Source organism: Gadus macrocephalus, chromosome 16 (assembly GCF_031168955.1).
Source record: "Gadus macrocephalus chromosome 16, ASM3116895v1".
Taxonomy (NCBI): domain Eukaryota; kingdom Metazoa; phylum Chordata; class Actinopteri; order Gadiformes; family Gadidae; genus Gadus; species Gadus macrocephalus.
Window position 1 is genome coordinate 27304925 of NC_082397.1, and position 27444 is coordinate 27332368.

Consider the following 27444-nt stretch of genomic DNA (forward strand, 5'->3'; position numbering starts at 1 on the left):
TTAAAGATTCCATTTACAGTAATGATTGTTTCATGTTTCAAGATATTGAAAATGCTATTTGTGTTACTCTCTGAAAGCAGGCTTATGAGGGATATCATGCACCTTCTGAGGAAACGGAAATAGTTACTGAGGAGGTTAGCAGAGGAATTGAAAGCTGTTGGCAGGTTAGTGCTTTTGCCTTTACCTAGACTGACATGAGCGTGACAGATATCACTTCCAGCCTCATTAGCAATTTCACAGGAGTATTTCCCTGCAGCTGCAGGGCGGTCGCTGTAGAGGACCTCCAGAGAGCAGGTGGAGTCAGTAGTTAGGACATTATACTGGTATGACGCCCAGATCAACTTGTCGTCTTTCTTCCAGGTGACTTGGACCCTCTTGGTTCGAGTGTACTTGCACACTAGTTTCAGAGGTTGACCGAGTAAAAAGCAAGTATCCTCCAGCTTGCTGATGAAGTGAACAGGCTCTGTTAGAAGCAGTGATGAGAGAAGCAAGGTTAGTTAGGTATTAATGAGCAATGTTGCCTTAGTCAGCATTAATACCGAGACAACTACAGTATGGAACGGCTTGGTACTATCGGAGACTTCTGTACTGTCTCACAAACCTTCAAGTCATACCATCTGTATAACAGAATATCTGTCCATAAGGAATGCGCAACAATTGGAAGAGTACCGATAAGCATGCCAGGTCAGTAGGAGGAAACAAGGTGAACCATATGGAGAGTATTAAACTGCTTTGTGAGATAAACCATTTCTAAGGTTAAATGCAGGTTTACACTGAATTGCGGATGTAGATATGACCTTAGCAGATTTGGCCTCAGTATATCGATATGCCTCTGCAAGATGTGGAAATGATTAATAAAACTAGGTTGCCTTAAATTGCCATGAACAAATTCAAGGCCACTAGGTCAATAATTTCCAAAACCTCTGTGTCCCCGATCCCCTCTAACACACAGAAAACAGAGGTCAAAACTCCTACAACACCATTTTCATTTTTCCAAAGGCGCAGAGTTCACTGAATTAAAAGATTGTTTTGGATCCGATGAAAGGCCAAAACACAGTGAAAATGTTTTTTTGTTCAAATAAAGGGATCCTTAGGGGCTAGGTCAAAGACAACTAGTCAAGGATCTTTACCAGTTCCATTTTAAACGTGCAGTGAAGTGTATCTCCGTAAATTCCTCCAAGTATTAAAAGGGAAACATCTTCTGATCATTGTGCTTCAGACGTTAAATTGCAGGAAAGATTCCCTAACTGTTAAAGATGCCATTTACACTAATGACTGTTTCATGTTTCCAGTATTGAAGAGACTAATTGTGTTATTCTCTGGAAGCAGTCTTATGAGGGTAATCATGCACCTTCTGAAGAAATGGAGAGGGTGACTGAGGAGGTTAGCAGAGGAATGGAAAGCTTTTTGCAGGTCAGTGTTTTTGTCTTTACCTAGACGGACATGAGCTTGACAAACATCACTTCCAGCTGCATTTGTAACTTCACAGGAGTATTTCCCTGCAGCTGCTGGGCAGTCGCTGTAGAGGACCTCCAGAGAGCAGGTGGAATCAGTAGTTTGGACATTATACTGGTATGACGCCCAGATCAACTTGTCTTCTTTCTTCCAGGTTACTTGGACCCTTTGGCTTCCAGTGTACTTGCACACTAGTTTCAGCGGTTGACCGACTATAAAACTAGTGTCTTTCAACTTCTTGATGAAGCGAACGGGCTCTGTGAGAAGCAGTGAGGAGAGAAGCAAGGTTAGTTAGGCATTAATGAGCAATATGGCGTTAGTCAGCATTAACTCTGAGACTACTACAGTATGGAATTGTGTAGTTGTATTAGACGTTGAGTGAAGTGTATCTCAACAAAATCCTCCACGTATTGGAAGGGAACATCTTCTGATCATTGTGCTTCAGACGTTACATTGAAGGAAAGAATCCCTAACTGTTGGAAGTCATGTTTACAGTAGTGTTTGATTCTTGTTTCCAGCATTGAAGAGAATAGTTGCATTATTCTCTGAAAACTGGCTTATGAGGGATATCATGCACCTTCTAAGGAAATTTAGATAGTTACTGAGGAGGTGAGCAGAGGAATGGAAAGCTCTTGCCAGGTTTGTGCTTTTGCCTTTACCTAGACGGACATGAGCGTGACAGACATCACTTCCAACTTCATTAGAAATCTCGCAGGAGTATTTCCCTGCAGCTGCTGGGCGGTCGCTGTAAAGGACCTCCAGAGAGCAGGTGGAGTCAGTAGTTTGGACATTATACTGGTATGACGCCCAGATCATCTTGTCATCTTTCTTCCAGGTTACTTGGACCCTCTGGCTTCCAGTGTACTTGCACACTAGTTTCAGAGGTTGACCCACTAAAAAGCGAGTGTCCTCCAACTTCTTGATGAAGCGAACAGGCTCTGTGAGAAGCAGTGATGAGAGAAGCAAGTTAGTTAGGTATTAATGAGCAGTGTGGCGTTTGTTAGCATTGACCCTGAGACTACTACAGTAGGGAATGGTTTGGTCCTATCACAGACTGCAATACTTTCTCTCTATGAGACTCAAAAACATGCCCAGAATCAGCTACTAAGGGTAGTCCACACACACACACGGTTATTTTTTAAAGCTTATTTGTTCATTTGAGTTTCAGAAATCTTCACGTCTCACCGTCTGTATAACTAAACATCTGTCCATAGGGAATGCGCAACAATTGGAAGAGTAAAGATAAGCAATCCAGGTCAGTAGGAAGAAACAAGGTGAACCATATCGAGAGTATTGAACTTCTTCTTGAGATGCACCATTTCTCAGGCTCAGTGAAGGTTTACATTGAAACTCCAGATGGAGATATGGCCTGAGAAGTATTGACCTCAATATATCTATATGCCTCTGCAAGGCGTAGTAATGATTAATAATACTAGGTTGCCTTAAATTGCCATGCACAAACTCGAGGGCATGTGGTCAATATTTTCCAAAATCTCTGTCACAGATCCTCTCTAACACACAGAAAATAGAGGTAAAAACTCCTACACTGTTTAAAGTTATTTTCCAAAAGCTCAGAGTTCATCGACTTATAACATTGTTTTTTGATCCGATGACAGGCCAAGATAAATAAATGAGTTCTTGTTCAAATACCGGGATCCTTAGGGGCTAGGCCAAAGACAACTAGTCGTTGATCTCTACCAGTTCCATTTTAGACATGCAGTGAACTGTATCTCCGTAAAATCCTCCAAGTATTAGAAGGGAAACATCTTCTGATCATTGTGCTTCAGGAGTTATATTGAAGGAACGATTCCTTAGCTGTTAAAGATTTTGTTTACAGTAATGATTGTTTTATGTTTCAAGTATTGAAGAGACTAGTTACATTATTCTCTGTAAGCAGGCTTATGAGGGTTATCATGCACCATCTGAAGAAATGGAGATATTGACTAAGGAGGTTAGCACAGGAATAGAAAGCTGTTCGCGGGTGAATGCTTTTGCCTTTACCTAGACGGACATGAGCGTAACAGAAATCACTTCCAGCTGCATTAGTAATTTCACAGGAGTATTTCCCTGCAGCTGCTGGCCGGTCGCTGTAGAGGACCTCCAGAGAGCAGGTGGAGTCAGTAGTGTGGACATTATACTGGTATGACGCCCAGATCATCTTGTCGTCTTTCTTCCAGGTGACTTGCACCATCTGGCTTCCAATGTAGTTGCAAACTAGCTTCAGAGGTTGACCGACTCGAAAACTAGTGTCCTCCAGCTTCTTGATGAAGTGAACAGGCTCTGTGAGAAGCAGTGATGAGAGAAGCAAGGTTAGTTAGGTATTAAACAGCAATGTGCCGTTAGTCAGCATTAACCCTGAGACTACTACAGTATGGAATGGCTTGATCCTGTCAGAGAGTGCTGTACTGTCTCACGAGGAGATTTATGGACACGCCAGGCATCACCTACTAAGGGTTGTCCAAACTTATGTGCTCATTTTTTAAAGCTTATTTTTCCGTTTCAGTTATCAGAAATATTCACATCACACCGTCTGCATAAAAAAATATATCTCTGTCCATAGGGAATGCAAAAACTGGTCCGAGACATACCGATAGGCATGCCAGGTAAGTAGCGACGGAATAGTGAACTATTTGAAGCATATTGAGCATCTTCTTCAGCTGCCCCATTTTAAAGGTTCATTGAATCGAGGATAGAGAGATGTGGACTGAGAAATATAGGGAGCAATACATCTATATGCATTCACAAGGCGCAGAAATTCTTAAGTTATTTCAGGTAGCCTTGAATTGCTTTGCAGTAATTTGATGGTCTGCATTTTCCAAAAGCTCAGTTTTACCAGTCCACACTATTACACAGAAAACAGTATTCAAGATGTATTCACCCTAGAAGGAGTTTTCCAAAAGCTCAGATTGAAGTGGCCGAAAATTTGGTATTGGTTTGGATGAAATGCCAAAACACAATGAAACAATACATTTTTCAAATAATTAAATGCACACGAGTAGGTCTAAGACAAATCGTCATGGATCTCTACTGATTCCATCTCAGATGTGCAGGGAAGTGTATCTCCACAACAACTTCAAAGTAGTGGAAGGAGATGAACTTCTCATCGTCATCCTTGCTTTAGACATTACTTTGAAGGAAAGATTTCCTAACTGTTAAAGATTGCGTTTACAGTAGTGATTTTTTCATGTTTCCAGTATCGAAGAGACTTGTTTAATTATTCTCTGTAAGGGGGCTTATGATCAGGTTAGCAGAGGAATGGAAAGCTGATGGCAGGTCAGAGTTTTTGCTTTTACCTAGACTGACATGGGCCTGACAGAAATCACTCCCAATTTCATTAGATATTTCACAGGAGTATTTCCCTGCAGCTGCTGGCCGGTCGCTGTAGAGGACCTCCAGGGAGCAGGTAGAGTCAGTAGTTAGGACATTATACTGGTATGATGCCCAGATCATTTTGTCGTCTTTCTTCCAGGTTACTTGGACCCTCTTGCTTCCAGTGTACTTGCACACCAGCTTCAGAGCTTGACCTACTGAAAAGCGAGTGTCCTCCAGCTTCTTGATGAAGCGAACAGGCTCTGTGAGAAGCAGTGATGAAAGGAGCAAGGTTAGTAAGGTATTAATGAGCAATTTGGCATTAGTCAGCACTAACCCTGAGACTACGACAGTATGTCATGGCTTCGTCTTATCGGAGACTGCTATACTGTCTCACCAGGTGATAGAGGGACAAGCCCAATATTGCCTTCAAAGGCTAGTCCACGTGGTACTTGTATTTTTTCAAAACCAGTTTGTCAGTTTCGGTTTTTAAAAATTGTCATGTTCACACCATCTGTTTTACAATATATCTCTATCCAAGGGGTTCGCCAAAAGTATTGGAAGTACTACGTTAAGTTTGCCCGGTCAGTAAGGAAGGAAGTCTAACTATTTGGTGCGTTTGAGCAAGTTTTCAGCTGCGCCATTTTCTGAAGTTCGGGTATGGTGTACATTGAAAATCTGAGGGAGACGTGGACTAAGAAGTATTGGGTACAGTATATTTATATGCCTCTACTAGGGATGGGCATAATTAATCGATGCTCGATAATTGATCGTTAAGAAATGCGTCGATCAATTTATATTGTTATCGATTAAAAGGACGTTGTGTTGCATACTGTGAGTCTTGAAGCATTTAATTGAATATAACCCTGCCGACTGGTGGAAAGTGAATGGAAGAAGGTTCCCCAGGCTGTCAAAGTTAGCGCGACAATACCTCTGCATCCCCGCAACTTCGGTCCCGTCAGAGCGGGTGTTTTCTGCTGCTGGACTGACAGTTACAAGGCTGCGTTCGCGTCTGACCCCCGAGCATGTTAACATGCTTATATTCCTAAACAAAAATATGTAGGCTGGAGTTACTGTATGCTATGGACGACAGTCACCACCGTATGTGAGTCGCTCTTTTCTTTCTTAATGTGTTGACTCTCGCTCCGCTTGGTGCCTCTTGGAGTCGTTACATTTTGCCAAAACTGTGATATTTTAGCAACAAGTCCAGCCTTATATATGTTCAATAAGGTATTGCTTTTAGATAGACTAGTTCATGCAATTGTTTGTAAATGGGTGGCTCATCTTTTTGTTGCGAGCCTTTTCCGCGCGCCGGCTGCAGGCATTATATGTCGGCCTTTCCCCCCCCTTTTTTTTCATAACAGTTATACAGTTTAATGCCCACTTTTAGCCTACTGCCTTTGTTTGATTATTGTTGTCCGATAAGTTCGCTACTTATTGTAATTGGAATAGGCTACAGATTTAGTCTTGTTGAATCGTTTCCAAACCTTTAAGAGCGCCTGTAGGCGCATTGTTCGGACTTTACGAGCGCCGCATAGGCCTATAACCTATAATGCCTGTATTTATTATTTTAAAACTGTTAAACAGTTGTAGGTCTTCAAGTTAACTGTATTGTATTAATTTTGGCCCATACATTATTGTTGGAATAAAGATTTCATTGATAAAAACATTAGAAAAAAAACATAGAAAAAAGTTAATGATTAATCGATAATTGATCGATAACTCTAGCGATGCTCGATCAAGAAAATTTCTTCAAATGCCCATCCCTAGCCTCTACAAAGGGCAATAATGATTAAGTAACACTAGATTGCTCTGAATTGCCATGGACGAATTCGAGGGCAGGTGGTAAACATTTTTGAAAAGCTGAGTTCCACCGGTCAACAATAATGTATTCTTTTTTTTATAACATCTCAACCCTGAAATTACTTTTCCAAATGTTACATTTTCAATGACCTAAAACAGTGTTTTAGTTTGGATGAAAGGCATGACACAACTTGTCAAGGATTTCTTTGAGGTCCATCTTAGATGTTCAGTGAAGTGTATCTTCACAATATCCTCAAAGTAGTGGAAGGACATGATTATTTTAGTTATTCTATGTAAGCAGGCTTATGGGGGTTATCAAGCACCATCTGAGGAAAGGAGATAGTTACCGAGAAGGTTAGCAGGAGAATGGAAAGCTTTTGCGATGCCAGTGCTTTTGGCTTCACTTATACGGACATGAGCTTGACAGACATCACTTCCAGTTGCATTAGTAATTTCACAGGAGTATTTCCCTGCAGCTGCTGGCCGGTCGCTGTAGAGGACCTCCAGAGAGCAGGTGGAGTCAGTAGTTAGGACATTATACTGGTATGAAGCCCAGATCATCTTGTCATCTTTCTTCCAGGTGACTTGGACCCTTTGGCTTCCAGTGTACTTGCATAATAGTTTCAGAGGTTGACCGACTCTAAAACTAGTGTCCTCCAACTTCTTGATGAAGCGAACAGGCTCTGTGAGAAGCAGTGATGAGAGAAGCAAGGTTAGTTAGGTATTAAAGAGCAATGTGATGTTAGTCAGGATTAACCCTGAGACTACTTGAGTATAGAATGGTTTGGTCCTATCAGAGACTGCTAAACTGTCTCACTGAGAGAAGCAAGGTTAGCCCTGCACCACCTCCTAAACCCTGTCCACATGTATGCTTATTTATAAAGCTTATTTACTCCTTTCATTCTGGAAAAAGGTCCTTTCTACGCCATCTGTTCAACAAAATATTGCCGTCCATAGAAGAATGCAAAAACGATTTAAAATACTCCGATCAGCTCTCCCCGTCAGTAAGGGGCAAAAACTCTAAACATTTAGAGTGTATTGAGCATGTTTTAAGCTGCACCGATTTCTAAAGTTCAGTGAAGGTGCAGATTGAAAATCACACCGTCGCAAAAGGTGAAGGTGACTTTAACCGAAGGTCAATACTGGAAAGATTTTTATCTTTCCAGTATTGAAGAGACTAGTTTAGTTATACTCTGTAAGCAGGCTTATGAGGGTTATCGTGCACCATCTGAGAAAATGGAGATAGTGACTGAGGAGGTTAGCAGAAGAATGGAAAGCTGTTGGCAGGTCAGTGCTTTTGCCTTTACCTAGACTGACATGAGCGTGACAGACATCACTTCCAGTTGCATTAGTAATTTCACAGGAGTATTTCCCTGCAGCTGCTGGGCGGTCGCTGTAGAGGACCTCCAGAGAGCAGGTGGAGTCAGTAGTTAGGACATTATACTGGTAGGATGCCCAGATCATCTTGTCATCTTTCTTCCAGGTGACTCGGACCCTCTGGCTTCCAGTGTACTTGCACACTAGTTTCAGAGGTTGACCTACTAAAAAGCGAGCGTCCTCCAGCTTCTTAATAAAGCGAACAGGCTCTGTGAGAAGCAGTGATGAAAGAAGCAAAGTTAGTTACGTTTTTAGGAGCAATGTGGTGTTAGTCAGCATTAACCCTGAGACTACTGAAGTATCAAATGGCTTGGTCCTATCAGACTGATAGACTGGTGTCTAAGAGAACCAACAGAAGCAAGGTTAGCCCTGCCTCACATTCTAAGGCCAGTCCACATGACTATGGGTAATTTTTAAAGCTTATTTGTTCCTTTCATTCTTGAAAAAGGTATCTGTCTACACCATCTGTTTAACAAAATATCACAGTCCATAGGAGAATGCAAAAGCTATTGGAAGTACTCAGATAGATTTACTGGCAGTAGGGTGCAGGAATTCCGTTTAGAGCGTATTGAGCATGTTTTTCAGCTGCACCAATTTCTAATGTTCGGTGAAGTTGTAAATTGCAAATCTGAGGGAGATGTAGAATAAGAAGTATTCAGATCAGTATATCTATATGCCTCCAGAAGGGGCAGCAATGATTAAGTCATACTAGGTTGCCACGGACGAAATTTGAGAACATGAGGTCAGCGTTTTCCAAAAGCTGAGTTATACACACTGAAAAAAATAGTTGAAAACATTTCCATCCTTGAAGGACATTTCCCAAAGCTCAGTTTTCAATGACCTAAAACATTGTTTTAGTTTGGTTGAAAGGCCAAAATACTGTGATATTGAAAAATACTTGGGTACGTATGTACTAGGTCTATCAGAACTAGTAGAGGATTTCTTAAAGTTCCATCTAAGATGTGCGGTGAGGTGAATCGCCACAACCTCCTCAAAGTAGGGGAAGGACATGAACTTCTGATTATCATCGGTGCTTTCGACATTGTATTGAAAGAAAGATCCCTAAATGGTAAAAATTATTTTATAGTAATGATTGATAAAATGTTCCAATACTGAAGAGACTAGTTGTGTTATTCTCTGTAAGCAGGCTTATGAGGGTAACCAGCACCATCTGAGGAAATGGAGACAGTGACTGAGAAGGATAGGAGCGGAATGGAAAGCTGTTGGCAGGTTAGTGTTTTTGTCTTTACCTAGACGGACATGGGCCTGACAGAAATCACTTCCAGCTCCATTAGTAATTTCACAGGAGTATTTCCCAGCAGCTGCTGGGCGGTCGCTGTAGAGGACCTCCAGAGAGCAGGTGGAGTCAGTGGTTAGGACATTATACTGGTATGACGCCCAGATCAAGTTGTCGTCTTTCTTCCAGGTGACTTGGACCCTCTGGCTTCCAGTATACTTGCACACTAGTTTCAGAGGTTGACCGACTTTATAACTAGTGTCCTCCAGCCTCTTGATGAAGCGAACAGGCTCTGTGAGAAGCAGTGATGAGAGAAGCAAGGTTAGTTAGGTATTAAAGAGCAATTTGGCTTTAGTCAGCATTAACCCTAAGGCTACTACAGTATGGAACGGCTTGGTTCTATCAGAGACTGCTATACTGTCTCACCAGGTTTAGTATATCTATATGCCTCCACAAGGTGCAGTAATGATTAAGTAATGCTGGGTTGCTCGGAATTTTCACGGACGACATGATAAGACGTAAGTAGAGTTTATAACATCCTCACCCTGGAAGAAATTTTACATAAGCTCAGTTTTCAGTGCCCTAAAACATTGTTTTGGTTTGGATGAAAGGCCAAAAAATGGCAAAAAAATGTCAAGGATTTCTTCAAGTTCAATCTTAGATGTGCAGTGAAATGTATTTCGACAACATCTTCAAATTAGTGGAAGGACATAGAATTCTGATCGTCAGCCGTGCTTTAGACATTAACTTGAAGGAAAGATTCCCTTACTCTGAAAGATTCCGTTTACAGTAGTGATTGTTTCATATGTTCATTATTGAAGAGACTAGTTGCGTTATTCTCTGTAAGCAGGCTTATGAGGGATATCATGCACATCTGAATAAATGGAGATAGTGACTGAGGAGGTTAGCAGAGGAATGGACCGCTGTTGGCAGGATTGTGCTTCTGGCTTTACCTAGATGGACATGAGTGTGACAGACATCACTTCCAACTCCATTCGATATTTCACAAGAGTATTTCCCTGCAGCTGCAGGGCGGTCGCTGTAGAGGACCTCCAGAGAGCAGGTGGAGTCAGTAGTTAGGACATTATACTGGTATGATGCCCAGATCAACTTGTCGTCTTTCTTCCAGGTGACTTGGACCCTCTGGCTTCCAGTGTACTTGCACACTAGTTTCAGAGGTTGACCGACTTTAAAACTAGTGTCTTCCAACTTCTTGATGAAGCGAACGGGTTCTGTGAGAAGCAGTGATGAGAGAAGCAAGGTTAGTTTGGTATTAATGAGCAATGTGCCGTTAGTCAGCATTAACCCTGAGACCTCTACAGTATGGAATGCCTTGGTCTTATCAGAGATCTTATCTGTAGTTTCTCATCAGGAGAAGCTAGGTTAACCCATCATCACGTTCTAAGGCCAGTCCACATGAATGTGGGTATTTTTTATAAGCTTATTTGTTCCTTTCATTCTGGAGTTTTTGTTCACACCATCTGTTTAACAAAATATCGTTAGGAGAAGGTCCATATACCATCCACTGGAGAACGCAATAACTATTGGTAGTTCTCCGATAAGCTTGCCGGGTCAGTAGGGGTCAGGAAGTCTAACCATTGAGTAAATTTTTCAGCTGGGCCAATTCTAAAGTTTGGTAAAGGTGTACATTCAAAGTCTGATTTCGATGTGGAACAAAAAGTATTGTGTTCAGTATATGATAAGCCTCCACAAGGCGCAGTAATGATTAGCTATTTCTAGGTTGCTCTGAATTGCCATGGACGAATTCAAGGACATGAGGTCAGTGTTTTCAAAAAGCTGAGTTTCACCGGTCAATAGAAAATGACAGAAAAGGGTTTAAAACATTTTCACCCTGGAAAGACTTTTTGAAAAGCTCAGTTTTCAGTGCCCTAAAACATTGTTTTGGTTTTGATGAAAGGCCGAAACAAGACAACTAGTCAAGGAGTTCTTCCAGTTCCATCCTAGAAGTGCAGCGAACTGTATCTCCACAACATCCTCAAAGTAGTGTAAGGACATGAACTTCTGATTGTCAAGAGACTAGTTTTGATATTCTCTGGAAGCATGCTCTTGATGGTAATCATGCACCACTTGAGCAAATGGAGATAGTGACTGAGGAGGTTAGCAGAGGAATGGAAAGCTGTTGGCAGGTCAGTGCTTTTGCCTTTACCTAGACTAACATGAGCGTGACAGACATCACTTCCAGCACCATTAGTAATTTCACAAGAGTATTTCCCTGCAGCTGCTGGGCGGTCGCTGTAGAGGACCTCCAGAGAGCAGGTGGAGTCGGTAGTTAGGACATTATACAGGTATGACACCCAGATCATCTTGTCGTCTTTCTTCCATGTGACTTGGACCCTCTGGCTTCCACTGTACTTGCACACTAGTTTAAGAGGTTGACCTACTAAGAAATGAGTGTCTTCCAACTTCCCAATTAAGTGAACGGGCTCTCTGAGAAGCATTGATGAGAGAAGCAAGGTTAGTTAGGTATTAAAGAGCAATGTGGCATTAGTAAGACTTCTTCTGTATAGTACTACTGGTCTTTTGTTTCATCTATTGTCCCATCTACTGTGTCCTGTCTCACCTCCTACTGGGCAGAACATTTTAGTAATGCAGTAATCAGTGAATGTTTAGGTAGAAGATTTGAGCATCACCTTTAACAGTTACTATGCACCTGCAGGATTCAGATGCCACCCGGTTTTCAGCCTTACAGATATATTCTCCATCATCAAATGTGTTTGTCTTACTCAATTTCAGAGTGGCAACACCTTTTGAAAAGTCCATTGAGCAAGTATCGGACTTGCATATTCTTCCGTTTGCTTTAAACCAAGCTACTGAGATGTCAGGTGTTCCTGCGATACGGCAGCTCAGGGTAAGGGCCTCACCGGCAGATACTTCTGATGGCTTCAATTCTTCAACAAAGTAAGGTCGTTCTACAGTAACAGATGAAGTGGTTAGTTTTAGCCGGGAGGATAAAGTAATGATTGAATGTTTAAACTACTAGTAGACCAAGACTTGTAAAGTTTTACCTAAAATAGAGATTTGAGCTTCACACTTGTCACTTCCAACTCCGTTGTCAACATTACAAGAGTATGTTCCAGCTGCCTCCATCTTGTCACTGTTGAGGACCTCCAGGACACAAGAGGTGTCTGTTTTTATGACGTTGTACTGGTAAGAAGCCCAAATGAAGTCACCGTCTTTCCACCAGGTCACCTCCACCCGGGGGGTGCCAGCAAATGTGACTTCAAGCCTCAGAGGCACTCCTTTCTCACAGGAAATGTTCCTTAGCTTCTTCACAAAGTGAACCGGTTCTGGTAAAGTAATAATGTTGGTTAGTTTCAATAATATCTCATTCACAAGCAGGCGCTGACAAAAAAAAGAATTGATTTTCTCAGGTTAATTGTAATTCTAACCAACCTTTTACAAACATGATGAATGAGCAGCTTTCCTTCCCAGCATCATTGATGGCCTGACAGGTATATTCCCCTGCATGGCTCTTCTCCACAGCGTTCAGCACAAGAGTAGCTACACCCTCCTTCAGGGAAACATCACAGCCCCTTCCATGGAGCATTTCTTTAGCTCCCCTGAACCATCTCACCTTGAGAGGCCCACTGCCCTTCACTCTGGCCGAGAACGTGACATTTTTTCCAGGGAGACTTTCTTTCATGTCAGGTGTTTCCAGAAAAGAGGGAGATTCTAATTTGAAGACAGGAAGTGTTGTAAAATACATTTGACCTTTCTGGTATGCAGGAGATCCCATTGTGGATTAAAATATGCTTGAGCCATGGTGATTCCTTCTATACTTTAACTACAAACCTTTGACAGTCATCAAAGCGCTAGTTTCACTGCTTCCTGCAGCATTAGTAGCTTTGCAGGTGTATTTCCCACAGTCAGACAACTGGACAGTTGGAACTTTGATTTTACATGTGTTATCAATGAGGCTTAAGTCAAAGCTTGGGCAACCCTTGATCTCCTGGCCATTGTGGAACCAGGTGGTGGTGAAAGGAGCTGAACCAGCCACCTTACACTCCATCTCTCCTGGTCGACCAGCAACTAGATTAATGTCTCTCAGCTTCCGTATGAATGTTGCTGGAATCATCTTATCTGTTATACAAAAATACTTTGCTTTCAAATATGTCCTGGCACATCATCAGGATGGAATCATATTGGATGATAATTAGACTAAAGATGTGATGTATACTGACCTGAGACAGAGAGTTTAATATTGCAGGATGCTTTCCCAATGTTATTTTGGATCTCTAGCTTGTACACTCCTGTATCTGCCTTGTCAGCAGATTGAATCATCAGAATCATCACTTTATTTGAAAAAGACAACTTCAACTTTGTGCTGGTAGACAGCTCTTGGTTGTCCTTGAACCACCTGGGCTTGAGCTCTGCTGAGCCTGATACCGATACCTCAAGAGCTGCACTGTCTCCTGACTTCACATTTAAAGTCTCAGGGTAATCCACAATAGCAGCAGGTTCTAGAAATTATGAAAGAACAGGTAAAAATAATTTTATCCTATAAGATAATATGCTTGACCTAAAGTGTAATGAAGTCCAATGGTATACAGACCTAGAACAGTGACCAGCGAGACACACTCGGCCTGGCCAGAGTCGTTCCTGAGCTGGCAGGTGTATTTACCAGATGTGGTGTGGTCTGCTGTTGGAACTGTGAGGGTGGCCTCACCATTAAGATAACTGATAATCCTGTTTTCACCCTCCCTGAGGATGTGATCCTTGTCCTGAACCCAGGACACAGTAATAGGTTCAGAGCCTTTAACTTTAGCTGTCAGCGTGAGTTGCTGACCAGCTCTTATCGACTGCTCCGCCAGTTTCTGGACGAAAGATGGTGGTTCTGGATGATTCATAAAGAAAATATGTTGGCGTGGGAAGATGATTTGAATCAAGGTTTTGGCATAATTGTAAGAGTCCCTGCTGGTAATTGCTGGAAATAGTACAAACCTCTCAAGTTAACGGTGGCATGGCAGGTGTTACTTCCTACATTGTTTGTTATTCTGCATTCATATAAACCAGCGTCTGTCATGTCTAGCTTCATGATGTGAAGAGCAGCCGAAGCTCCTTCACTGACCATGCGGTATTTATGGTTCTCCTTCAAGGCTCTCTTTTCTTTGTACCAGTTCACTTGGAAAGGAGGAGTTCCGTACAGCTCACAGTGCAAGCTACCATCTTTTCCTTTGACGACTTCCAGTATTTCCGGCATTTTAATGAAAGATGGAGGCTCTAGAAAGTAAAATAACTCTGTGAACAAGGGTGATGTTCTTTGTCAAGCAGTGTTGTTTGCACACTGGGAAGAAAGATTGTCATGCTTGTGTTCAATCCATACATGAATAACATCAGACAGAATCAGTCGACATCATTAGTGATGGAGGGCATTTACTGAAATGGGAATGTAGCTCCTATCATGCCACAAGTTGTAGGTCATTTCATCAGTGGTTGGGATAAATATTTGTGTTTTAAAGAATCATGCTTTCCAACACAATGAGACATCTATGTTCCATGCTTGAGGAATTTCAAATCATAAATGTGAACACAGCGAGGATACTTGATTAAAATATTGTACATAGGGACCGTCAGTCTTCGACTTTCATGCTCCTTCAATTCTTTGCAGAATACCACACGAAGAAAACAGGGTTACATGATGAGTCGATTCAGGGTCTGACCTTGAACTGTGAGTACAGTGCTGCAGCTTGCATTACCAGCATCATTGTACGCTTCACAGGTGTAGACTCCGTTATCCTCAACACTTTTGGTACGCAGCTTAAGGTATGCAGTAGAATCAGCAAATCCTATATTATAGTTGTCTCCCACGGTAAGCTTTTGGTCATTTTTGTACCAGCATAGTTTTATAGAGGTTGCATTGTTCGTCTTGCACTCAAAGCGGTGGCTCTCGCATTGCTTTACAAACGTACTGGGAGGTAGCTTCACCAAGAACTGAGGGGGTTCTGCAAGGTAAAAAAAAACAAGAGGTTAATATGGGAGAAATCCAGACTTTGTCTAATGGGTGAATAGAAGATGTGACCTGAGAATGAGATACCGAAAGAATATTTTGCAGTTTAGTCTGCAAAGGAAGCATGGTAAGTCACTTGGAGGGGGCATGATCCGTGGAATGGAATAAGTTAAATCATGAAAAATTGTTAATTCAGTGGAGGTGGACAAAAAAGAAAAGTCCAACCTTTCACAATCAACTCTGCTGCACATTTCTCAGTGCCTGCTTGGTTGGTAACTTGACAAGAATAAATCGCAATTTGCAATGCTCCAACAGAGTGAAGGATTATTGTAGAAGAGGATGAATTTGTTTTGATGACACATGACGGACTGCTGAAGAGTTTGATGTTGTCTTTAAACCATTTAACAGTGAAAGGAGGAGTTCCTTCAAACATACTCCTCAGATGGACAGAAGAGTTTTGAAGCACATTCTGAGGTTCCGGTCTATCTATGAATTTGGGTGGCACCGAAACCCACACAGAAAAGACATTATGATAAAGCTGATCGACATTTAAACAGAGAATAAATAGATTCAACTAATAAGTTCTAACCTTTAGCTGTAAGTACTCCACTGCATACACAACTCCCTGCTTGGTTAATTATTCTACAGTAATATTCCCCTGTGTCATTGCTCTCACTGAGTCTCAGCTGCAATAAGATGGTATTTTCTGCATGGCTCCTCTTGCCTCCTTTTTTCCAATCATCGAATATTGGCAGAGAGCCAGCTGCTTTACACTCAAAGGTTACAAGTGATGCCCAGAACTCCTAAATGTTGGTTAATTTCTTAATGAATGATGAAGGAATTGCTCCACCTGTATTAAAGAGTCAACAAATGGTAAGAAATGGAGGGAAAAAGGTTCTCAAACCCTAAGACTGTTTGATGTAAAAAATGAACTTCTGACCTGCAACAAGCAAATTAACCTTCCACCTGAAAGAACTAGAGTCTGTAGCCTCAACCATCTTGCGTCTCCCAACTGAGAAGACTAAATATTAAGTTAACTGAGGTCCTCAGAATGGGTATAATGTCTGCTCAACAGCAGATTTCTGCCATCTTTGCCCCATTTTGTTCCTATCTTAGGTGTTCCCGCTATCCTGCATTCCAAGCTGACAGGATCCCCCAGTCGATTTGACCACCTCTTGCGTTTCTTTGATTTGAAGTAGTGCTATAGAAACCAAGGGTGATAAGTAATGCGTAGCATGCAAAGCTATCCTCATTCTGGATCTCACATATATAGTATCCAGATTCTGTCTTTTCAAATAAGAGCTCAATCGAGGTGGAGGTGTTGGACTCAACCAAAGAGCAAGTCAGAGGGTCAAAGATGGGATGCCGGAGATCAGCACATTCAACTTGACCTTTAACCCAGGTGAAACAGACATGGATTCTAGCTTTTTTATACCTGTTGGTTCTGTTAGTGGATGAAATGTGATATTTCACTTATACAAATTAAACCTAACCTTTGATTAAAAGGATGCCAGAACAATGCTAAGGATAACAGCTAGCTTTGTTTCTAGCTGTGCAGGTACAGCTGCCACAGTCTTTACTGTCAAGACGAGAGATTTCCCAGAAAGCCACATTCTGGATCTCCTTCTCATATTTGTACCACAAATTACCAACATTTCAATGCAGATGTTAAGACAATGACAAATGCAGTAAATGCATGTGAAGAAGGTCCAACAAACCTGTCACTGTGAGAACAGCAACACATTTCTGACTTCCGGCTTCATTGTGGACATGACAGACATATTTCCCACTGTGCGTCTTCTGAGTGTTTTTCAAATTCAACACGGCAGTTTTAGCCTCATAAGACATCTTGATGTGCTCATCTTCTTTGAGATCACAGTTGTCTTTGACCCAGGATACCTCCATGGGGAGTGATCCGGTTAGCATGCACTTGAGAGAGACCTCTGAGCCCACCTGGTACGTCAGGTCCTCTAGTCTCTGAACAAATGATGGTGGTTCTAGTGAAAGAAGATCACACAGACATCTAGAGTCCATCCATGTTTATATATAGATATATACATAGTAAACAGCTTCCACAAGAGCCTGTATGTTTAGCGACAGATGTTCAATAAATTGGCTTGTTTGTTAGAGTACGTTGTAATGCATGAAACACCTTGAAAACTAACCTTTCAGTGATATGTGACAAGAACTAGATATTTCTCCAACTTCATTTGTAACAGTGCACTGGTACTTCCCAACATCTCCGGCCTCACACTTGGAGACCATAAGTGTAATGGTGTCTTTTTCAAAATGGATGTAATGCCTTCGGTCATTTTGGATGGGCTCACCATTATGGGAGCAATATATTTCAAAGGGGGAAGAGCCTGAGACTCTTCCTTCCAAGACAATGTCGCATCCCTTTACCAGGGTGGCAGACCTTAGAGGTCTCACAAAAACAGGGGGCTCTACAGTGGAGAAACGGTATTGTCACTTTCACACACACACACACACACACACACACACACCCGTAACCTTGACATGAAAAGATGAAACCAACCTTTGACTGTTACAGTACAGCTGCAGTGATTGCTACCAGCCGCACTCGACGCCACACAGACATATTCTCCACTATCGTCCACGCTATTGTCTATCACCTCCAAAGATGCCACTGAGTTAGAGAAACGCACCAGCTGTCTGTAGTTTGAAATGATCTCACAGCCATTCCTAAACCACTTCGCACTAAGCCCAGGGCTGTCCTCTACTTTGCAAGACAATGTCAGAGGCTGTCCCGTTTTCACTAGGCGTGAGGGAACAAGCTTCAATGAAAAGGTTGGTGGTTCTGTAAATAACAGCATTAATTAGGACAAAAAAACATGCATGAAGACAGAACAGCAGGGTATATCGTCTGAGAGAAAAATGTAAACAGCACCTTTCACAACGAGGACAGCAGTACAGTCCACTTTCCCAGCATCATTGGATACTTGGCATGTGAACTTAGCAGAGTCGCTGGGTTTCACAGAGTGGAGTTCCAAGGTGCTGGATACGGCATCTTTCTTAATTAAATATGAGCCTCCAGTGGAAATTTCCTTTTCTTCTCTGAACCACTTGACAGCCAGAGGAACTGTTCCAGTGAAGGCTGATTTCAAAGAAATAGTGGAGCCTTCTTTTACCTCCCGGTTATCTGGTTTCACTGTAAAAGCTGGGGGTTCTAGAAAAACAATGTTAACAAATTCATGGTCATGGTCATCATCAACTTATAGTCGGAATGGATCTCTCTGTTCCTACACTGACCAATGGTATTTTAATGTAACTTTTCTGACCTTTGATACAGAGAGTTCCAGTGTCGTCCTTTTGACCAGCAACGTTGGTCAGTCGGCATCTATAATTGCCTCCATCACTTTGCCCCAGGCTCCTTATAAGGAGAGCGGCCATGTTCTCCCTCGTTTCAACCTTATATTTTGTATCACTGTGGATCTCTTTATCATCTCTGTACCAACAAACATCAATTGGTTGGGTCCCACAGAATTTGCATTCCAAGGTAATATCATTACCAATATTTGCATTAAGTTTCTTTAGAGTTTTAGTGAAGGAAGGGGGAACTGCTCGACCTGTGTAAGAAAATGGATGGTCACTGGGAGTACTTTTAAAAACTCTCAACTAAGAAATTCTGGACGTTATTTGCACTTAAAACGAACCTAGGACGGTAACGGAGCTTTTGCACTGGTCCTTGCCCACTTTGTTTGACACCTCCATCCTGAATTCAGAAGATTCTTCTTTTTCTGCTGCCAGAATTTTTAACATGGCAGTTTTCTCCTTCAGAGTGATTTTGTATTTACGACCACTCGTCACCTCCTTTCCATCTTTAAACCATTGCACCTTGAGGTCTGGGCTTCCAGCGATTGTACATTCCAAGGTGGCTGAATCTCCTGCAGTCACACTAATGGACTCTGCAGGTTCTACGATTCTGGCGGGTTCTGAGGTAAGATATTATCATGTTATTAATATAACACTTTAATAGCCTCTACATTAGTAAAACAATCGGCTTGTTCAAAGAAAGATTGACCAAAACTAACCTTGGACTGTAAGAACAGCTTCACATGTCTGACGTCCTGCAGCATTTTCAACTTGGCAGGCATACTTTCCAGCATTTGCCACCTCAACAGATGAGAATGTAAGGCTGGCAACATTGTTCTCCAACCTCATGCTGATATTGGCATTGTCATCTCTTAGGATCTCAGAGTCTTTCGTCCATTTAACAGTGAGGGGAGCTGATCCTTTTATACTGCCCTGAAGTTTGACTGTGTTTCCTAACACAGCCACAATGCTCTCAACTCTCTTTGAGAATGCTGGGGGTTCTGAAATCATTTTTGCAACAATCAAATATTCATACTAAGAGATGATTGTTACCGAAAGAGAAATAGCAAACATTTGGTTATTTTTTAACACCAACCTTTCTGCTTAGCCATTGCCTTGGAGGATGCTACACCAACTGCATTTGATACATCACACTTATAATCTCCAATATCAGAACTTTCAAAAGAATGGATCTCAAGTGAAGACATGGAGCCCTGTGACACTATTCTGTATTTCCCGCCTGCAGAAATCCGTTTTCCATTCTTCAGCCAGGTCACCTCAAACGGTGTTGAGCCTTCAATCTCACAGTCAAACATGGCAACAGATCCTCTCACTGCTTCAACAGAAAGCAGGTCCTTCATGAAACTAGGGGGTTCTGAGAGAGAACACACAATTTGCTTAGTACATTTATTTAAAATTTCTTTATAGTCCCCAATAATGCCTATCAAGCTTACAGACCTTTCACAGTAACTTTACTGGTGCAGCTTTCACAGCCTGACTCGTTTAGGACCTCACAGGTGTAGTTTCCACTGTCTGACAGCATGACACTTCTCAGCTCCAGAGTAGCGACACTGTCCTTCAGGCTGATGCTATACCTTTCCCCTGGGGACAGCTCTCTGTCGTTGAGGAACCAAGATGTTTGAAGGTCTGGGGAACCGCTAACAATGCACTGCAGTCGAGCAGAGCTGCCCTGCTTCCAGGCTACAGTGCTCTCCAGCCTCTTTATGAAGCTTGGAGCCTCTGCACAGGATGGTCCCATGGTTACAGAGATGGAAAATATCAAGACGGCATCATATAACACAATATAAATTAAGAATTGACCATCAACAGGGGGGAAGCAGGTTACTGGGTTCTTTCTGGGTTGTTCATTTCCAGTACTGCATATTTGCAAGAGCTTCAAAAGCTGCAGTATTCATGAAATTATCTAAATGGTCTTACCTTGCACCCTGACTGTGGCAGAGCATGTTGTACTTCCAGCGTCGTTTGTGGCTTTGCATACATATTGGCCACAATCTTTCAGTGTGATCTTTGGGATATCAAGCGTGACCCTTTTCCTCTCAAAAGAGAGTTTACAATCGGGAGATTGGTGGACTTTTCGCCCATCTCTGGTCCACATAATGGTCACCCCAGTGTCCTTGTCCACCTGGGCCTCCAGGTGGAGAGAAGCCCCAACAACAGCTGCCACAGAGCCAAGGGGCGTCACGAAGCTGGGCGTGGCAATGACACTGAGCTCTGTGCTGCACATAGCGATCCCAGCGCTATTAGACACTCTACAGAGGTAAACCCCCTGGTCTGACAGCTCCACATTGGGGATTTCAAGAGTGTGTTTATTCTTTTCTGAAGAGGTGTGGTAGTGTGGTACATCAGGTAAAACTTGATCGTCTTTGCACCAGACAATATTGAGTGGATCCGATCCTGTTACTACATACTGCATGGTGGACTTCTTTCCCACACACACAACCTGAGATTCAGGCTTACGTATAAACGCTGGAAGGAAGGTTTCTATGAAAAATTAAAAGAAAATTTTCACAAAGATATTATACCCTGTCCAAAAATGAAAAAGCCAACCTCTCAACCTTGAAGAGCAGCCAAAAATAATAACAAAAACAGCCCCAGCATAATGGTTGCCAGGCTTATAATGGAATGAGAAACAAAAGCCTACTTAGCCAACACCAATAGAAAGGAAAGGTTTCAGCAGCAAAAATGAATAAAAAAAGTACTTCATACAGAAAGAGGATTTAAAGACCACGCTGTGGTTCTCTTACCGGTGACGTTCAGGGTGCTGGAGCAGCTGTCGGAGCCGTGCTGGTTTGAGGCCTTGCAGCAGTACTCCCCGCTGTCAGCTTTGGTGGGGCTTATAAGCTCTAGAGAGGAGACATTGAAGCGGCTGATGATCCTGCATCTGTCCCCATCTTTAATAGGCTTTCCTTCCTTGAACCATTTGAAGTTGACATTTGGAGCATCCTCAGTGTCACATTCAAACTTGGCGTTGTTCCCAACATTGACCTCCAGGGGCACTGGTCTGTGCCTGAATACCGGTTTCACTGCAGGAAAGGAAAAACATTCAGTACATGGATCCTGTGGAAGGGTTACAATTAACTGGCGAGATGGTGAACCTAGGATATGAAACATGGAAGGATTATACTGGAGGGGGTGGTGGTTAACTGGTGAAATCAGGAAAACCGAGGATGGAAGGTTAACCTAATGTGATTGGAGGAGGAAATGCTGTTAGGAAGCATGGATGAGCTGGGAAAAGAAAAGAGAATGCATGCAGACAAAGGCTCAGGAGGGGTGAGGAAAGAGTGGAAGACATGGTAGATTCCCCGTTGATGAAAAGATGATCTTGGAGGTAAGAGTCTGATGAAAACCTTGAATCTCAAATAGTAATTTTGGACAACAAGCTATCACTATAATCATATATATATATATATATATATATATATTATAGCTGTCAAGCGATTAAAATATTTAATCGCATTAATGTCATAGTTAACTCACATTAATCGCGATTAATCGCAAATTCGTTTTCTATGCTAAATATCCCTTGATTTATTTGTCCCATTAATTCTTCTCGTTTTAATTCTCTTATCAACATGGTGAAGTGAATCGGCTTTCCTTGTGCAAATGATTTTTTATTGATAACAACATTGGCATATACTGATCAAAACAGGAAGATACAAAAAAAGAGCCTATAGTGCAGGGATGGGCAACTTTCATGATAAAGAGGGCCACATTTTTCATCATAACCATCAGAGGGCCAAATGACTGCACACTTCAACTAAACGTGAGCTGAGAGAAGCTACACAATTTTGAATTTGGTAGATACGATTCCTGTATTCTGGTGCATTTTGGGGATGGCCACTACCTAAAAAATCTTCCAGGATCGTAACCTATGTACGGTATGTTAATTGAACCAACATTCATTCATTTCGTTTTCCATGCCCAATAAGACACATGAATGGTTGGTATTTTTATCAGTGCAAAGGGCAAATACATCATCATTCAATGATGCCACAAAACTGAAAAACAGTGGCCCAACATTAAGTGCAACAACTCAATGAACTCAAACCCAAGAAGCATGATATTCATTGCAGTTGTAGTAGTTGTAGTGGCGGCTTAAGTGGATATCTTTAATGACTGATATCGTTCCTAAGCAAACTAGATGCATGGGTTTGCCTTTGAATTCTATGAATTCTTCTGATCTTTTTTGACAGAGTTTTCTGTAACTCGATCAATTATTTTTTTTATTTTTTTATTTTTAATTATTATTATTTTTAATTATGTGCGGGCCTGACTGAGTGAGGATGCGGGCCGCCAGTTGCCCATCCCTGCTATAGTGCAATCAAAATCTAAGCAGTCGTTTCGACTGCTTTGAACAAATGTCATTTGAACATAGCAGTCAGGCTACTGCTTCTTTGTTTTGAGCCAAAGGAATTTTTTTTATTTATTTTTTTATTTATTTTTTAATAAAAGATTAGCGTTAATCGCGCGCTAAAAAAATTAACGCCGTTAATAACGCGTTTAACTGACAGCTCTAATATATATATATATATATATATATATATATATATATATATATATTAGCACTTTAAGAATTCTGATGTAAAGTGCTCTTAATTAAATATATTATTATTATTATTACTATAAGGGAAAATATGAAATTATTATATTTGTATGAATACATACATCTATACCTAATCAAAAGTATTTTCTTTATTGTCACTTAATTTAAGCCAGACATTGTATGGTAGATTTGAGTCCATGAAGCCTGATTTAAATGTAAACATTCCTAAGGGAAAGAAATTAGTTCCAAGTTTTTCACGGGAAAGTGATATGGGATGGTGATTTTTATGGGATGGTGATATCAAAGTAATCCTCATTTTCAAACCTCTTGAGACCACAGTCAGTCTTGAGGATGTTCTTGTCTTGCCAGCTTCATTCTCAGCCTCACAGATATATTCTCCTTGATGCTCCTTGATAACTTTGTTGATAATAAGTGTGTATGTGTCATTGTCTTTAGAGCACGTGAACTCTTTGCCAGATTTGACCAATTTACCATTGAAAAGCCAGTTAACCTTGGTGACGTACTTTATGGTGGTGCTTAAAACAGCATGACTGTGCTCCTCAATGCACTCATGATCTAGAGGGTTCATAACTATGGGATAGTCTACGATACTGTCCGAGAACCCACTGATCATAAAGGCCTCAGAGAGATACTCTTCCTTGGTTTCTCTATGAACGTGCTGTTCAACAGACACCTTGGCCACAGTGGTGGTCAGTTCAGATGCTCCCTCATCCTGCTGGGGACCTAACCCTAACTCCAGGATCTCTGCGCATTCATGAACAGAAACACTGTTACAGGTAACCCTGTCCTCAGTCTTCACAGAAGCCGAATGAGACACAGGGGAATGCCATCCCCTTGTTCTTTCTGATACAGAAATAGAGTCCACTACAGATGTCAGCAGCTCTTCGGAAAGTGCAGAGGCTGCCTGTAACTTTTGAGGGCTGTCTAGCAAAATAGTACTGGGCCGTTCTAGAGTCAGAACCTGGGACTCCTGGTAAACTATAGAGTGGAAGGCTGCCTGCAGTTCTGACCTCAGGTCAGCTGTCTGGAGGTACTCACCGTCAAAAGCCAGAGAGATTTCTATGGCTGCACCAGATGACGTGACAAGGTATGTGAACATTGCCAGTTTTGGCTCTTTCTGAACCCTAACTTCCTGGATCTGTGCTGCCTCTAACTTTCCCACCACATCGGCCAGTAGCAGTGGTTGTTCCTGGGCCACAGCAGACTGAAGAGCATCTTTCAGCTGACGTCTTATATTTACACTTGATGGTTTGGGAATCTGAATCACAAAGGTCAGCTCTTTGGGCAGTGCTGTGCTCTCCTCAGTCTGTGGGGCCATTAAATAAAGTTCAGGCTGTGTGATAACACTGATTTTAGAGGACTCTGACTTGATTATCTCATGGGAAAACTCTCCTTTCAGCACATGCTTTTCGACCATCATGATTGACTGTCTAACTGACTGGCCCTCCTGGATCTGAACCGCAAGGTCCTGCTCTGCTGCCTCTATAGACAAACTGATCTCAGTAGAGATCTCCTTCTTCTCAACCTGGACCGGCTCTGTGGGAACCTTTGGCTCTACAGCTGTCTGGCAGGTGAATGTATTCTCAGCAGCCAGACTCTCAGTATGGGCCTCCACCAAAGCCTGGATGTCTTCTAAGGTGGTGACATTCATCAAATTCCAACGCTCCTCCCTCTGAACTAAGGCACGCTCCTGTTTCATGTCGTGGGGGAAAGGAGTCTCTTTTGGGAGTTCCATGGGGTGGGAGGTCACCTGTAGGATATTAAGAGGTCTAGGCTCCGACCCTAGCTGTGATTTAACTCCTGTCTCCGACACATCAAGATCTTTGTGATTATCTGCTGTGATCTCCCTTCGCTCCTCATAGGTGGCTGCATGACTCCTGGTCTTCGTCTGTTTCTCTGCTGCCACCTGCTGCTCTGGTTTGGTAATGCTAAGAAAACCCTCCTTAGGTAAAGCAGTCACATCTTGGACTGAATGAAGAAAAAAGGTTGGTGGCACCTCTTTCTTAGGCTGAACCCTTTTTGATTTGGTTATTACTGATAATCCAGAAGTAGTTTCACAAACCAATGACTTTTGCTCAGTCTGGGTGACTGGATAAAGCAAAGCAGTATTCTTACCGGCAATTGCCTGCTCTGATAAAGGCTCCTCACTCAAAAATCTTCCCTCAGATTGTAAAATGTCCTGATCGCAGATAACTTGTAAATACAGAAGTCGTTCCTTTTCTCTCTGGGACTGCAGAGATAAAGAGGATTCCAACCCTTGATTTAACCCTGAGTACTCTGCTTGGATCTTGTAGGTTTCCTCAATGCACTGAGCTGACCAACATACTGTGTCTTTGCATGGGATCGTACTCTCTTCCTCTGATCGGCACATTGCAAACTTATTTTCTTTTGCTAAAATCAGAGTTGTTTCACTGACAGGTGCTCGAACTTGCTCAGGCCTTTCCTTGTCTATCAGAGGTTCAGTGGCTGATTCTAAAGCAACCAGAGGCTCTACGTGTCTTTCATTTATCGGAAGCTGCCCAGCACAATTGGATGTGTACAGGATCTTCATGCCCTCTTTCACTCTAAAGCACTTCTGTTCCTCCTGCCTCACTAGTAGGGCAGATGTTTCATTGATAGGTAAAGCAGACTGCACCTGGTAACCACACACAACCTGTTGGGGTTCAGAAGATGTGAGGAGCTGCTCTGATGCGTTGTCTGGAAGGACCTCTGGTTTGACTGTTGTAAAAGGAACAACCTCTTGAGCTATGGCTGACATTAGCCTAGACGGCTGCTCTTTAACAAATTCCACCTCTACCAGCTCAGGGCTCAGGATGCGGTCGAAATGCTGCTCAATAAACTGCTGACTCTCCAGGACAGAAGAGGTAAACGCTGCCATGTGAAGCTGTTTGAGTGGGACTGCTGAAATGTACGATGGATGGGCAGGAGCCACTGACACCCTCTCCTCCACTTCATGGGACTGCAGAACGGCAGCCTGGTGGGTGACCTGCTCTCTCTGAAGACTGGCGGCAGAAATATTCTGATCTCTAATGGTGCCCACCTGCTCACTGGTAATGACCTGCCTGTCTTCAGTGCCAATGGTGTAAACCATCTGATCTGAACTAGATATTTCCTGTCCAAGAAGGCTGACCGGGTATAAGCATGACTCTGTGGCTTTCTCAGTCATGGTTACTTTGTAGCCTCTTTCTTGAATAACTGTGCGCTGTTCCTGCTGAACAGCCTCCCTGAAAACCACCAATTCAGCACTACATGAAGCCTCTCCAAAATGGTTTGAGGCTTTACAAGTGTAGATGTCGCTGTCCTCCTGTTTGATGCTCTTTATTTGCATGAGGCCAGAGCCATCTGAGTTGTTGACTATGATACAGAATTGACTTGGTTTGATGCGGTAGCTTCCTCTAAGCCACTGAACTTCAGGCAAGGGGCTTCCTGTTACCTTGTATCTAAACAACGCCTGACCCCCCTGAGGGGAATGAAGAGGTTCAATCTTTTGACTGAAGTCAGGGGGCTTGTTGGGTGGGTCATCCACCTTTTCAACCTCCTTTTCATATCCCACTAGGTCCTTCAAATGAACATGCAGGTATGAACTCCAGTTCGACTGACCAAACCGGTTGCATACAGTACACAAGTACTCTCCTTCAAATGTTCTCTCAACTTTGTTAATGATCAGACTGTATTCATCTTGCTCATGAGTGAATGTATGTTTAGATGAAGCTGTGATGCCCTTCCCGTTGTGGAACCATTGAACAGATGGCTTGGGAAAGCCCGCCACTGTGACAGTAAACCTAGCTGTTTCCCCTTCGGTCACAGCAGCTGGAGACAGCTGGCTAAGGAAAACTGGCTTTTCTTTTTTCCTCTCTAAAGAACTACGTGTGGGCTCTGGCTTGAGTTGGAATGCTGTTGTTCTATGGTGCAGGTTAAGACCAGTTTTGTAAGTCTCTTCATCCACCTTGGAGAAAGCTGAGTAGAATAATGACATTACATCACCTGCCCATACATTCAGTTACATTCAAAACAAGTTAAAATCATATGCATACATGTGCTTGAGCATTTGACAATTTGAACAGAAGAACATATACATTTATATACAACATTTGAACCAAACATGAGCAGATAAATGTAATTACATTAGGTATTAAATATAATGATATTTACCTTTCATTTCCTCCTTCTGCTCCATTATAGTTCCCACCGCCGCTGCAGGAACTGAAATTATACAAAGATAAATTAATATAAGTGTCCCCAAACTTTACAAGAGATGCATGACTGTTAGGATCAGTGATCATGCATCCTTATCCTCTAGTTGACTTTGTCACATGCTTTTGGACAGTCGATGGCAGTCGAGGCCATTAAAGAGGGTGGTGTAAATCTCTCTCTCTC

The 27444-nt window shown here is 42.2% G+C and overlaps 1 protein-coding gene across 50 annotated transcripts in view; it reads right to left on the reverse strand.

The window, feature by feature from the left end:
- The window catches only part of LOC132474120 (titin-like), a 178324-nt gene that overhangs the window by 138943 nt on the left and 11937 nt on the right, over positions 1 to 27444 (reverse strand). For 23 of the 50 annotated variants that reach the window (XM_060074608.1, XM_060074591.1, XM_060074594.1 and 20 more), the window contains 27 exons: positions 27220 to 27270; positions 23371 to 27024; positions 21248 to 21526; positions 20421 to 20984; positions 19941 to 20222; positions 19579 to 19857; positions 19202 to 19483; positions 18824 to 19102; positions 18449 to 18736; positions 18058 to 18336; positions 17686 to 17967; positions 17315 to 17593; positions 16868 to 17146; positions 14863 to 15144; positions 14144 to 14422; positions 13755 to 14036; positions 13384 to 13662; positions 12995 to 13282; positions 12596 to 12874; positions 12208 to 12489; positions 11833 to 12111; positions 9195 to 9473; positions 7875 to 8153; positions 6915 to 7250; positions 4749 to 5027; positions 3457 to 3735; positions 2115 to 2393 (listed from right to left, as the gene is read on the reverse strand). In XM_060074608.1, the coding sequence (XP_059930591.1) occupies positions 2115 to 2393; positions 3457 to 3735; positions 4749 to 5027; positions 6915 to 7250; positions 7875 to 8153; positions 9195 to 9473; positions 11833 to 12111; positions 12208 to 12489; positions 12596 to 12874; positions 12995 to 13282; positions 13384 to 13662; positions 13755 to 14036; positions 14144 to 14422; positions 14863 to 15144; positions 16868 to 17146; positions 17315 to 17593; positions 17686 to 17967; positions 18058 to 18336; positions 18449 to 18736; positions 18824 to 19102; positions 19202 to 19483; positions 19579 to 19857; positions 19941 to 20222; positions 20421 to 20984; positions 21248 to 21526; positions 23371 to 27024; positions 27220 to 27270 (11058 nt within the window). The remainder of the gene's footprint in view (positions 1 to 2114; positions 2394 to 3456; positions 3736 to 4748; positions 5028 to 6914; positions 7251 to 7874; positions 8154 to 9194; positions 9474 to 11832; positions 12112 to 12207; positions 12490 to 12595; positions 12875 to 12994; positions 13283 to 13383; positions 13663 to 13754; positions 14037 to 14143; positions 14423 to 14862; positions 15145 to 16867; positions 17147 to 17314; positions 17594 to 17685; positions 17968 to 18057; positions 18337 to 18448; positions 18737 to 18823; positions 19103 to 19201; positions 19484 to 19578; positions 19858 to 19940; positions 20223 to 20420; positions 20985 to 21247; positions 21527 to 23370; positions 27025 to 27219; positions 27271 to 27444) is intronic. The other 27 variants (XM_060074639.1, XM_060074633.1, XM_060074606.1 and 24 more) reach the window with 22 other exon arrangements.